We start from the raw sequence: 12,256 nt of genomic DNA, 5'->3' as shown, positions 1-12,256 counted from the left end.
ATATCTTCAACTGTCACCAAAGAACACAATGCCTATTCCCATATTTAGCCCTGTGGAGACACTGTAGGAAAGAAAGAAATTGTCATCTACAGCACCAAGTCCTCAGGAGAAAGGCAGGAAATGAAAAAGAATTGTTTATTTAGCCTGGCTCTATAGTGAAACAGCTGTATAAGTCTGTGAAAAGAAAGGGCCCTGGCTTGGCTCAACCTTTAGCAAATAGATGGGTATTATGTAGGCAGCGTGTCGAGCCAGGAGAGGAGGCAATGGAGGTGATTTCCTCTAATGCTTCCCATATTGTTAATTGCTGCTTTTCCTCCCAGGGCCTTCTGGACTTCCCACCAGAAATCCAGGGCAGGAACTGCAAGGCACTATGGGAAGACAGCAGCTTGAGTCCTGCCTGCCCACTCAGCACCTTCCACTGGGACCCTCCGCGGGCTCACCCAAGGCAGTTACGAAGATTATCTCATATGCCACTTACCCACAGTACATTCAGCTATCTTCTCACCCTTTCCTGCCACCTGGCCCAGAGCCATTTAACTCTACTGTTGCAAGGCTAAACTTCTGAGTTTCATGGCATTTATACTGTAATAAGGGACTAATAGATGTTCTACCCCAAACAATAAATCTCCAATGGTCAGATTTCAGCCACGGAGGAAATATGATGAAAATATTTTATAGGAAAACCTCAATAGTTCCCATGATATTACAATGTTGCCTATAGGCAATTTTCCACATCTCAGCTTTGTTAGCTGACAGAGAAGCAAAATAACAGCAAATAACCCCTTGTATGTCTTAGACCCTCAAGGTTGCTCTACTCAAAAGAATTAAGTACACTTAAATCTCCTTCCCTTGGTTAATGGTATCCTAAGGAAAGTAAAGCAAAGAAAACCTCTTCCCATTTCACAACTTAGTGTAAAATCCACTCAGATTTTACAAGATGGTGACAGAGCAATAACTCTTGAGAAAATGATGTGACAATAGCTAATTGTCAATGGCCAAGGACTCCTCAAAAGCTGCTCAATATCCATAGGATTCAAGTAAAGCAGAACCATTCCTAGAGACCCAAGGACTAGTTAACAAAGAGAAAAATAAAGTCCTAACAATATTTTACTACAAATCTGTTAAATTCTCTTTAGGACCTTCAAGAGGCAAAGTGGTATGGAAGAACAAGCACATAAGCTTTTATTTCAAATAGAAAAGGGTTCAAATCCTAGATCCATAATTTATTAGCACTTTGAAGAAATTAATCTCTCTAAGTTTCAGTTTTTTCATCTGCAAGGTCACTTACTTCATTGGGTCATTATAATATCACATGTATGAAAAGCATTTGAGAACGTGCTTGGAAAACAATATGGTAATATCATTAGTCTTCCAAATTTTGTTTCTACACATTCCACCAACAAAAAGGGTTCTACAAATAACAATCCTTTAAAGGATGTATTCCGGTTGATTTAAGTACCCTTATAATGATTTAAAATCCCATTATACAAAATGTACTTTCACTTAGCCTTTCATTAATTTTCATAACGGTCCTGTCTATTGAAACTGCCCATACTCTTAGATTTACCAAGGTATGAGTCCAGCTTACAATGCACATCCCATTTTCCTTTTAAATTATGCTTTTGTCCTCCAAAAGCAAATGAAAATATTTTGTCTAAAATCAAGGCTTCCTATAGTTTACAAAATGTCTTTAAAATGAAATTTGTACTTATCAGAATATGCACCATCTCATTATCTCCCATTTTAGAGTATAAGGAGCATATTTTTTCTATTTCCGTTATAATTCTTAGCCCACTGATGGCCACAAATCTGTAGCTTATTAAGTATGTGCAGATTAACCAATATATAAATTCTCCTCTGCCCCTAACCCAGTAAAGCAATCAGCCTTCTATGTAATGGCCTTGAATGATGACTAAGAAAAGAGCCCGTAATTTAAACACTTCAATGTGGCTGAACTATGAAATCTCAATTGCTAAGACAAAATTCCTTTACATAATGATATTATAACCCCAAGCTTTAATTAGTGCTGGAAAAATAAGATTATAATAGCAAATATGGCAATCTGGTTGACACCATAAACAACCTTTCTGTACATAATCAATTTAAGCTCCTGGCAGTACTAAATTCAGACTCATAAATGTTTTTTGGCTCTTATCCTATCTTATTTTTATAATAGCTATGCATTCAGAAAACATGCATTTATAAAAACATCTTGTAGTTATAATTTAGGTTTGCAGATGATATTACATGTGATTTGGCTCTAAAAAGAGATAAATATTCTGTTCTGAAAAGATAATCCACTAAAGCAGAAATCCATTCAAATGCTAGTTATTCCATACAAATTTCTTACATTAGTACATTACCTAGGAAACTTATATGTCAGTATAAAATATCATACCTCCATCGTATGCTCTAAAGGTAGCAGATAAAATTCTACTGCTATAAAGTAAAGCTTGAATATGTTGGAGTTATTAAATTATGTGCAGAAATTAGTATGTGCTAACAGCCTTTCTTGTCTTGTGATATTTTTTCTAATATTTTTCATCATTTCTGATTTCTCCACACAATTATCCTTCTGTTCTGATCACTTCAAATTTTCTTAATATCTTCATTTCACCTTGTTTACATCCGGCTGTCTTATTGTATTTTGTTCTACTCTCAGAATTGAATTGCCATCTCATATAGCTAAGCCTATAGAGAATTCTATAGAATTCTCTAGAACAAGAAAAGAACACAGGTCCCATAAATAGCAAAAATAAAATATTTATTTTCCCTGGAATATAATAATAATTCCATAGAACCCATATAATACTGAAATTGTATTTCCTTTCTAGTCTTTTTTCCAAAAAGAGTAAAATGTGATATAAATATTGAGCATCAGACAGCTATATTTGTTAAGATGTCTTACACGTACTATTTCCTAAAGTTAATGAAGTTACAACTACACTGAAAAATATAATAGTTGTTAAAATTAAGTTTGGGTAGGCCCGTTGTTTAATATGTTATACTATGACTAGGAACCTCTGGTAAGCTGATATTCTAAGGAGTATATTAAGTAAATAATCTAACTTACATACTCTGATTTTTCAACTCTGTATTTTAAATATATAATACTAAACGCTCATAATCTTTTAAATTGTCTTCCAAAAATAATACTATTGCTGGGCTATAACTAATTAAATTGGATTTGTATCTACATTAGTTAATTAGCCTTATCATTTTTCCAAAACAGTTAAGCTAACGTTAGACCTTGAAATACCAAACAATATTTTGTAATAATTATTACCATTAAACTAGAACCATTAAAGAACAATCATTAACAGCACTTCAAATGTGTAGATATTACCTACCAAACCACAAATCAAATTAGCATATTCTTCATTTATTTTTTATTAGCTGTTAACATTAGACAGAAATCCCTGTTGTAAGTCAAAATTAGTTGGCATTGGTTTAGTATGTGTCATTGATTGAGTTTATAAAAAAGCATGTGCTAGCTGTTAATTATATCTATTTAATGGGATTTTGCTTTGTAATTTTAAAATGTTTTGCTGAGAATATATTTTATTAGAAATTATAAGCATCACTTATCACTTATCAAGTTGAAATAATTCAACTCATTTATGTAAGAATATGAATAAATATGTATAGACATTTTTATATTATAAATTTAAATGACTATTTCTACACTAAAAATAAGATCAAAGATTAGGAATCTATCTTGTTTTTGGAATCCAACAATCATTAAAGCTGTAGTGCCTCTTATTCTCCATCCTTGATCAGATTGGACCTTATTTCTACCTTTGTTAGGGACTTCTTAAAATTAGCCTTTAAATTTAGGCTTTTCCAGGAATCTCTTTATGGTGCTCTGGAAAGAATAATAAAGCCTGGCTTTGTGCACAACATTAAACAAACATTTTTTTTTTCAAAGTACTTAATAAAGCTTGGTGGCACCATCAGCCTTGTTTAAGTACTGGAGGTTTTGAAGGAGGACATCTTTCAAGATTAACTATGTAATTTGATGAGATATAAATTCATTCTTAAAGATAAGTTGGGTTTAACCTACATAGTCTGACTCCATTGCACGATGACAAACTCTTTCACTTGGATCTGACTGTATGGAAATAAGACAACTGCCAAAGGAAAAATAATCCATAAAACAATAATGTTTTCTAAGCTGCTAAGAGGGCAGCACAACTCCATTTGACCCAGCAATCCCATTACTGGGTATATACCCAAAGAAATATAAATCATGCTATTATAAAGACACATGCATTTGTATGTTCATTGCAGCACTATTCCCAATAGCAAAGACATGGAATCAACATATCTTTGATAATATGTTTTTCTAGAAACCTTGTGTTTGAATCTTGCTGCTTAATTTAAGGTTAAGTCCCAGCCAAACAAATTTGTACAATCAATAGACCTATTTAGCATCTTCAAAGCTTGTCAGTAATAAAACTCTATGAAGTCAAGATGAAATCTCTTCAAAATTAAAAATCTAGAAAAAAGAAAAATGTAGGGCTGTAATTTCATTCCACTTATAAGTTAAATGCTTCGCCATTTCTAAAGTTTCACATTTCAATTGAGCAAATGAAGTATAGTAAAAATTTTATAGAGCAAGAAACTTGCGATTGATCTTCAATACTCCTAAGAACATATATATAGAGATGGCACGAATTATTAGCCAATTTTCACCAACTCCACCAATGTTTACCAATTCTCACAAGAAATCTAAATTTCTAAAGATGGAATGTGGCAATATTCCTTCCAATTTAATTGCATAGGATGAATGTTTTAAATGGAACTTGGCAGAATAAGTTATTCTATCAAATCAATGTCAATCCTTTTTAAAAATCCTTTTCCTTATTCTTCTGCATCGTACCACCCAAAAGAAGGTTATTTATCGTTTGGTAAAAGTCCTGAACTGCAGAATAGATAGGGAAAGACTGCTTTTCAAATAAACCAGTATACAGTCCTTATTCTTAAGAAAAGGTAAGATTAAATTTTCAAAAGAAAATATGCTTAGTCAAACAAACAAAACAAAACACAGATTTAAGTTGTTTTAAGGGCTACCCTTATGAGTTCATTTAACGACATGAAATATACCTTTAACAACACACAGTACACTTTTACATGGATTACAAGTGCTATCTACTACAGAAGGGTTCAATAATTGAAATGATTAGAAAACATAATCATTAGGGAAAATATAATCAATAGGGAAAGAATTCCTAGCAAAGGAATAAAGTTCATTTGTGTTAACCTGGGCACACATGAACTTTCCACCAATGCAAGACCATTGAAAAAATTCTTTCTTGGATATGAACGATATTAATTTGCTACTAGATCACTATCTTTCAGTAAAATAAGTATCCCAACAAAACACATCTCAGTAAGTGGAACACTAACAACATTATAATTAACATAAAATAGATATTAATCAAAACACTTTGCTCCCTACAAACATCAGAAGATGGATATTATAATCCCTGCTTCGCTTGATTTCATTGTGATATTGTACTCGACACTACTTATCACTATAGTATAACAACAAAGAGATGTAAAGACACTGGAAGGCTCTTTCAGGAAAATCTGTTCTCTCTGCCCATCCCCTCCCCCTTTTTGGTTTGTTTTCTCTCACTTTCTGTAGGAGAAATTTCATATTTAAAGAGCATGCATTCACCATTTGGCATATCATATGCCATTATCGTAAGAGTTAACTATTTTAGAACTGTATTTATATATTTATTTTTCTTCCCTGAAATTTCTAAATGTCCAATGCTTCAACCAACATAATCATTCATTTTAACGTCCTTTGTTGTACTGCAGATATTACAGTCAGCCTCCCTCTCTCTCTCCCTCCCTCCCTTCCCCCCAGAAATTGTTCATAGAGTCAAATTTTCTGGTTTGCTTTTGGTGAGTTGAGTGCAACACACTTTCCTAGGCAAAGGGGGAAGAGCCCTCTAAATATCAACTCTCAGTCGAAGAATCACTTAACAACTGGGTACTTCATATTACTACATGAGCACAGTGCCACTGTAAAGTACCAAGAGGAAGAATAAATTTTTCCTTCTTTTCTCTGACCTGCTCCCTGACAACTAGACACGTGGACAGAACCTTATGTCTCTCTCCATCACTGTATCAGTGGGGTACAGGGTTTGTTTATTAAGGATGTAAAATAAAACCGGACTTGAACTACAAAAGGGCTGGATGGCCTTTCCCATGTTGGCATAACACTGAAGAAGCAGGATTGGTTATGAAGTCATAATTTAGCATTGGCATTTAAGCAGAAACGTTAACTTATATTGTCACAAAACACAATGTCACATAAAAGCCACAAAAATATTTTCAGCCAGCCCTGGTAGCCAAGAAATTATTTTCAGGGTGTTTCCTTTTTGGGTTTTCCCAATTTGTACTCAGAAACGAAGTTAGAGACCTATTGTGATGTTTTAAATATTCCTTTTCTGAGTATATACCATGTGATTCAAAATAGGAGACAAATTTTTCAGCCTGTCTTAAGTCATCTGATAAACTGTGTCCCATCACTCATTTTATCATAGTCACAATGTACTTAAAATGTGTAAATGTATAAAAGTAAAAATAAAATTCTGATGTAAATAAATTTAAGATCTCTGTGTGCAGAGCATATTGATAACTGGCACCCAAGCAAAGACTGATATCTTGAAAGGGATCTTGTATAAAAGCTATTCCATCCCTTGCATGCTATTTAATTTAAAAAATGATGCACAGACTCACATTCATAAACACACTGAACCACACACACACACACACACACATATAATATAGAACTTACACAATTTCATCATTCTGGAATTCGAGCTCTCCACAAGTGTCCTCAAAATCCTCCCCTCCACCTCTGGCAGTCCCTTCGATGGTTTTATATGGAACGATAACATTTCCTCGAGCTCCAGATGTTCTCAATACTTTCACCTCCATGATGCCAATGCTCTCACTCACATGAGTCACAGGTTCCTCAAAAGTAAAAATGCCTGCGTGGTCATCATCAAAAATAGTTACAGTGGCAGTGGAGGGAGATCCGAGGCAAGCAAGTGTAGAAACATGATTGGCTTCCAGTATGCCATCTTCTGAAGCTTCAGAAGATACTTTGACATTGCTGAGATGCACAAGGAAATTTTCATCCTCCTCAAAGATATCATCATCTATGATACCCACTCTGATTTCCTTCTGGGTCTCACCAGGCTTAAACACCACAGTTCCTTCAGTAAATTCATAATCAGACCCAGCATTTGCTGTGCCATCCTCTGTTCTGAAGTCAACAAACACAGTGTTAGTCAAATCACCACCTCTGCGGATAATGGTAAGGGCCACAGTACCACAGTTCTCCAGACACTGATATGTCCCTTGTTCAAAGAAGATCTTACTAACAGGGTCATTTTCAGTCACTTCAGTGTTGACCTCGTGCATGCTGACAGCCTTCCTTGCTTGGTCAGCTGCATGCCTCTTTAAAATGTTGCCAGCTCCAGTCATGAGGCGAGTAGCTTGAATGCGATAAAATGCTCTACTTTTTTGCTGCTGACTTAGGACTTGGTAGTTAGCTAATTCTATTAATTGCTCTATTTCTTTATCTGGATGCTTCTGCTTAAGTTCCTTCAGAATCCTAGCCATTTCTCGCCTAGCTTCTTCATCATCTTGGTCCCTCTCATCCACCTCCAGAACCAGAGCACCATCTAAGAAATTTTCAACATGAGAATTGACCACTTTCCCGTCCATTTCAATTTCAGTCTTAGAAGATGGCCTGTCTCCTTCATGTTCAATAATCATCCCCCTCTGCTTGCCAGCTCGATACCTCTTGTAGACATACTTGTAAAACAGAAGTCTCCTATCCGCTACCCAAGCGAACACAACACAGATGGGAAAGAAGAAGAAAGTAAGCAAACCTTCCCAGACCTCCACAACACCAGGAGATATGACAGACAAAATAATGTAAAGCCAGGTGTAGGCAAAGATGCTCCAGGCTGCTGTCACAAAGAACACACGCAAATGCTTAATCTTCCTTGTCTCTCCGTCAGGGACCACATAAACACAGAGTGCAATAATGATGAACATATTGAATGCAGCACTTCCCACGATGGTGCTAGGACCGAGGTCTCCTGCAGTGAAGTTATGGCCACACACTTCAATTACTGAAAGGAGAATCTCAGGAGCAGAAGATCCCAGGGCCATCAAGGTCAGGTTAGAAACTGTTTCGTTCCAGATCCTCACAGTTGTCTTGGTGGTCTCTCCATTGGGTTTCTTTATGGTTATTTCTTTTTCTTGAGATGTGATGACTTCTATAGAGGACATGAACCGATCAGCTATGATAGAGACTCCAAGAAACATGTAGACCATGGCCACAAAATACACAGTAGCTCTAGCAATTTTGTCCCCAAAAGAAGGGTCTTGGGGTTCCCAAATGGGCAAAATCACCCCTTTCTTACAGTAATATGATCCAGTACATTCACCAGTTTCATTTCCTTCTCCTTCCATTTCTGTCTCAGCAATTACATGGTCCACATGGGAAAATAAGAGAGTCACAATAACTAACAGATGAAATCCCATTGAAAAGGTGGGTGAAAGACTTAATCGCCGCATGTTGTACATGACACTTCCAACGGTCACAACCTACTGGTAAAAATAAGATGGGGGAGAGGGCAGAAAAAAAGTCATGTCATTAGAGCTGCAGCCAAAGCATTATTAATTACTTATTTTTATTACTCTTACCGAAATTTGTTTATATTTGACCATCACAAAACCGAAATTTATTTATATTTGACCATCACAAAATCTATGGTGAATGATTGTTCTAAGACTCCATCAGTGACTAAGCAATCCTATGTAAAGTTTACAACTCAATCTTTCTTTGAATTTACTACATGTAGTACCCATTCACTGAGCAAGATACACAATTGACTTACTGGAAAGGAAAAGTTCAATCTATATAGCCTTGCCTTATTAAACACACATTTATGCATGCTAATAGCCCAAATCACAGGACTTTTGAAGCATTAAACAATTTCCTCCTTTTTACTAAAGCAGATTTTCTTCTAAATTTGTGTTAGTACATCATCTTCCAAAAACGGTTTCAATGCCAAAAGCACCTTATTACAATCGATGCTTTGAAAATCAGACTCTGAAAAAATCCCACCAACACAAGGCCTGGTGATTATCTTAAACGCCAGAGAGCATCTTACACTGTATTTCATGAAATCATGTCCTATTGCTCCACACTTACTTGGAAACAAAACTTCAAGCTTGCCTGAAATCAAAGCTCAATGGCATTTGTTCTTGAGGAGAAAAAAATTCTGCTATAATGCAATATTTCCACACATTAAGTACAGTTTTTAAAAGCATGTTTTGATGAGAGCACATTTCTTCCTAATTTTCAGCCAGCCCAGGTCTGCTGATACATTAGCAGCTGGGCATCTGGTTCTTCAAGCACAGCTCTTCACATCTGTGTACAGAGCCTGTTTTTCCGCAGGCTGGAAAGGGAGATAAACAGGCCAAGGCCTAGTTGTGGGTAAGAGCCTGGCAGGCTGTGGAATCAGCGTCACCAACCTTAAAATGTTCCTTCTCGGTGTCGGTCATATTTTCCATGGTCATTCTAAAATACATATTAGTTCTGTCGAGGGTTCAAGTAACCAAAAAATGCAGGACCAATAATTCCATTTAAATTAGCTCATGTGGCATGACAAGAGTGACCACAAAATATACACATGATGAAGGACTGTAGGCAAGGAGGGCCATGGCAACAGAGTCAGTGAGCAGCACACAAAGCTTGGTAGGCATAGCGGTGGACTCAACCACCATGGCCTTAAGTCCACCCACCAGCTCAAGCAAAACTCTACTCAGACCTTACATCCCTTCTGCTTCCAGAACCTGGGACGGAGGTGAGGGGAAACTGAAGTAGAGGAAGCTCTGCTCCAAGTCAAGGTAACTGTCTCCCAGGCCTTGCAGGAGGGACTAGTTATGACATCAGATAAAGCAGCAATAGGAAGAAGCCCTGAGTCAGAACATACCCTTATGTCCTGGAAAAAGTTAAAAGAGGAACTGGATTAGAGGCTTTCATAGCTTCGGGCTGGCTGAGAGCCACCCCACATTCGCCTACACTCTCTGGCTCATGTTTGCTGCTGATGGCTTATACTGCAAACTGCACCAGTGCCCAGGAGAACACCGCTGCCTAGGACATTCTGGCAGACCCTCAGAGATCCCACCATAGCCTAAAGCCCTTTATAGCTCATCACTACAGGGAGATAAGCTTCTTTGACATTTTTCCCATACTAAAGAAAATCAGAGGAGGGTTATAGCAGTAGAATTCGAAACTAAGTAAAAGGCTGAAAAATAGAGGTAGCATATTTTCAAAATATGCAAAAGTTCTGGTCAGTATGTCTGCTTGTTCAGTCTTTGAAAGGCTTTGAGATTTCTGCTTGAAACAAGGTGGAATTTAACCATCCTGCAAGAATGTTGGAAAATCTAGTTCCAACTCCCTTGTGTATCCATTTCATCCACAATATTTATGCATGCTTAATATGTATTTTAGAAAGACTTGCTACTCTCTCTTCTAGATCCTGAGAATTCACCAGTGATAAAACAAAGTCTCTGTCCTCACAGAGCTTATATTCTAATGGTGGAGGAAACAAACAAATATAAATATCAGAAGGTTAAAAAGTCCTATGGTACACGTGTGTGCAGAACAATCTATAGAGGACAAGGAGAGTGTGAGATTGTGTGTGTGTGTGTGTGTGCGTGTGTGTGTGTGTCAGTGTGTATACACATGGGATGCATGATTTCATATTAGATGGTTAAGGAAGGCCTCTCTGATAAGGTAACACTTGAGCGAAGTCCTGAAGGACACGAAAGATCAAGTTTTGTGGATATCTGTAGGAAAATAATTCCAGCAAGTGCAAAGGTCCTAATGGGAATCATGCTTGGCACAGTCTAGAAACACAGAAAACCAATGTAGCAAGAGGGTAATGGACCAAGGGGGCAGGGCTCAGGAGTGGGAATAGATCAGAGAACACTGAATTGCCATAAGGCATGGGCTTTGATGGGGTAGAAGATGAGAATCACTGGGAGGTTCTAATCAGAGGGTGATATGATCTGATTTTTCTTTTAGAAGGATCTCTCTGCTGCTTCAGTGCAGAAAAGACTGAAGGGGCAAGGGTGGAAACAAGGAGACCAGCTTTTGCCTACTATATAAAATCTAATTTATAAGTGATCCCAATACTTGGCAGGTATACAAAATGATACAGAAGATATTTAACATTTAAAATGGTGAAAGAAATGTCTTGGGGACCTGAAAGAATCAGAAAGGTGAAATATTTGTGATAAATAGTAGTACTGAACATAAACACTGAAGGGAGATTCAAACCTGTGTCTGTCTCCAAGACTGATATAATTAACCACTCCCTTCAAATTACTGCCAAATCGCATCATTCCATTCTTCACGTTTCAGCCAAAATGAAATTCCTAAAGTGCAGATCTGACACTCTTCACGTCCCTTAAAACTCTTCATTGGTTTCCCACTTCCCTGAGGACAAAGCTCAAACCCCTCAACAGGCTTTCTAAGACCTTTTATGATCTGGCATCTGAGCTCCAGAATATGGAAATTATTCCCATTCCCTGAACAAGGTAACAATTTCTTACATCCAAGCCTTTGCAGATTATTCTGTGTCCAAAACTATTTTGCTTTTTCCTTCTTAGAAGCAAGTTTCAAAAGAGCTGAACACCAAATTATAACCAATTTCCTGAGAGAATACTAGATTCCATTCTTAAACAGTCACAGATACCATGCTAAATTGTCTCTATACATATGAATTATATTTAATATTTCCATTAGCCAGCATTGCTATGTTATAAAATGCCTAGTGTTGCTATTTCCATTATAGTCCATGAGAACAGCACCCCTGGAGATGGGCAATGCACAGTACCCTAACAATAATCCTAAATAGTAGGTATTATTAGCCCATTTGGAGGTTGGATAACTGAGGCTTAGATAGGTTAAGTACTTGCTGAAAGTCATACAGACAGTAAACTCCTCAACTAAGACCTGACCCCTGGTCTTTTTCCAAGACTGATATAACTAACTGCTCCATTATATCATCCCTCATAGTGTGTGAAGTAATCTTTGAGAACTATTGGGGTTGGCTTGGACTAGCCCGTTGGAAAGCCTCTTGGCTTCCATGCAGGGTCAGGAGGGCCTAGTTAGCAAAAGTCTTGTGGAAGGTTTCCAATAGCC

The 12,256-nt window shown here is 37.0% G+C and overlaps 1 protein-coding gene across 22 annotated transcripts in view; it reads right to left on the bottom strand.

Annotated features, from left to right (window-relative positions):
- Window positions 1-12,256, bottom strand: part of SLC8A1 (solute carrier family 8 member A1) — a 414,873-nt gene that overhangs the window by 324,252 nt on the left and 78,365 nt on the right. For 14 of the 22 annotated variants that reach the window (XM_016948410.4, XM_054677796.2, XM_009442387.5 and 11 more), the window contains exon 2: window positions 6,815-8,643. In XM_016948410.4, coding sequence (XP_016803899.1) covers window positions 6,815-8,622 — 1,808 coding nt within the window. In that variant the 5' untranslated portion in view covers window positions 8,623-8,643. Of the gene's footprint in view, window positions 1-6,814; window positions 8,647-12,256 lie in introns of all 22 variants that reach the window. The other 8 variants (XM_016948409.4, XM_054677795.1, XM_016948408.4 and 5 more) reach the window with 1 other exon arrangement.

This window comes from Pan troglodytes, chromosome 12, assembly GCF_028858775.2.
Source record: "Pan troglodytes isolate AG18354 chromosome 12, NHGRI_mPanTro3-v2.0_pri, whole genome shotgun sequence".
NCBI classification, from domain to species: Eukaryota; Metazoa; Chordata; class Mammalia; order Primates; family Hominidae; genus Pan; species Pan troglodytes.
This window is presented reverse-complemented; position numbering and strand designations above follow the sequence as displayed.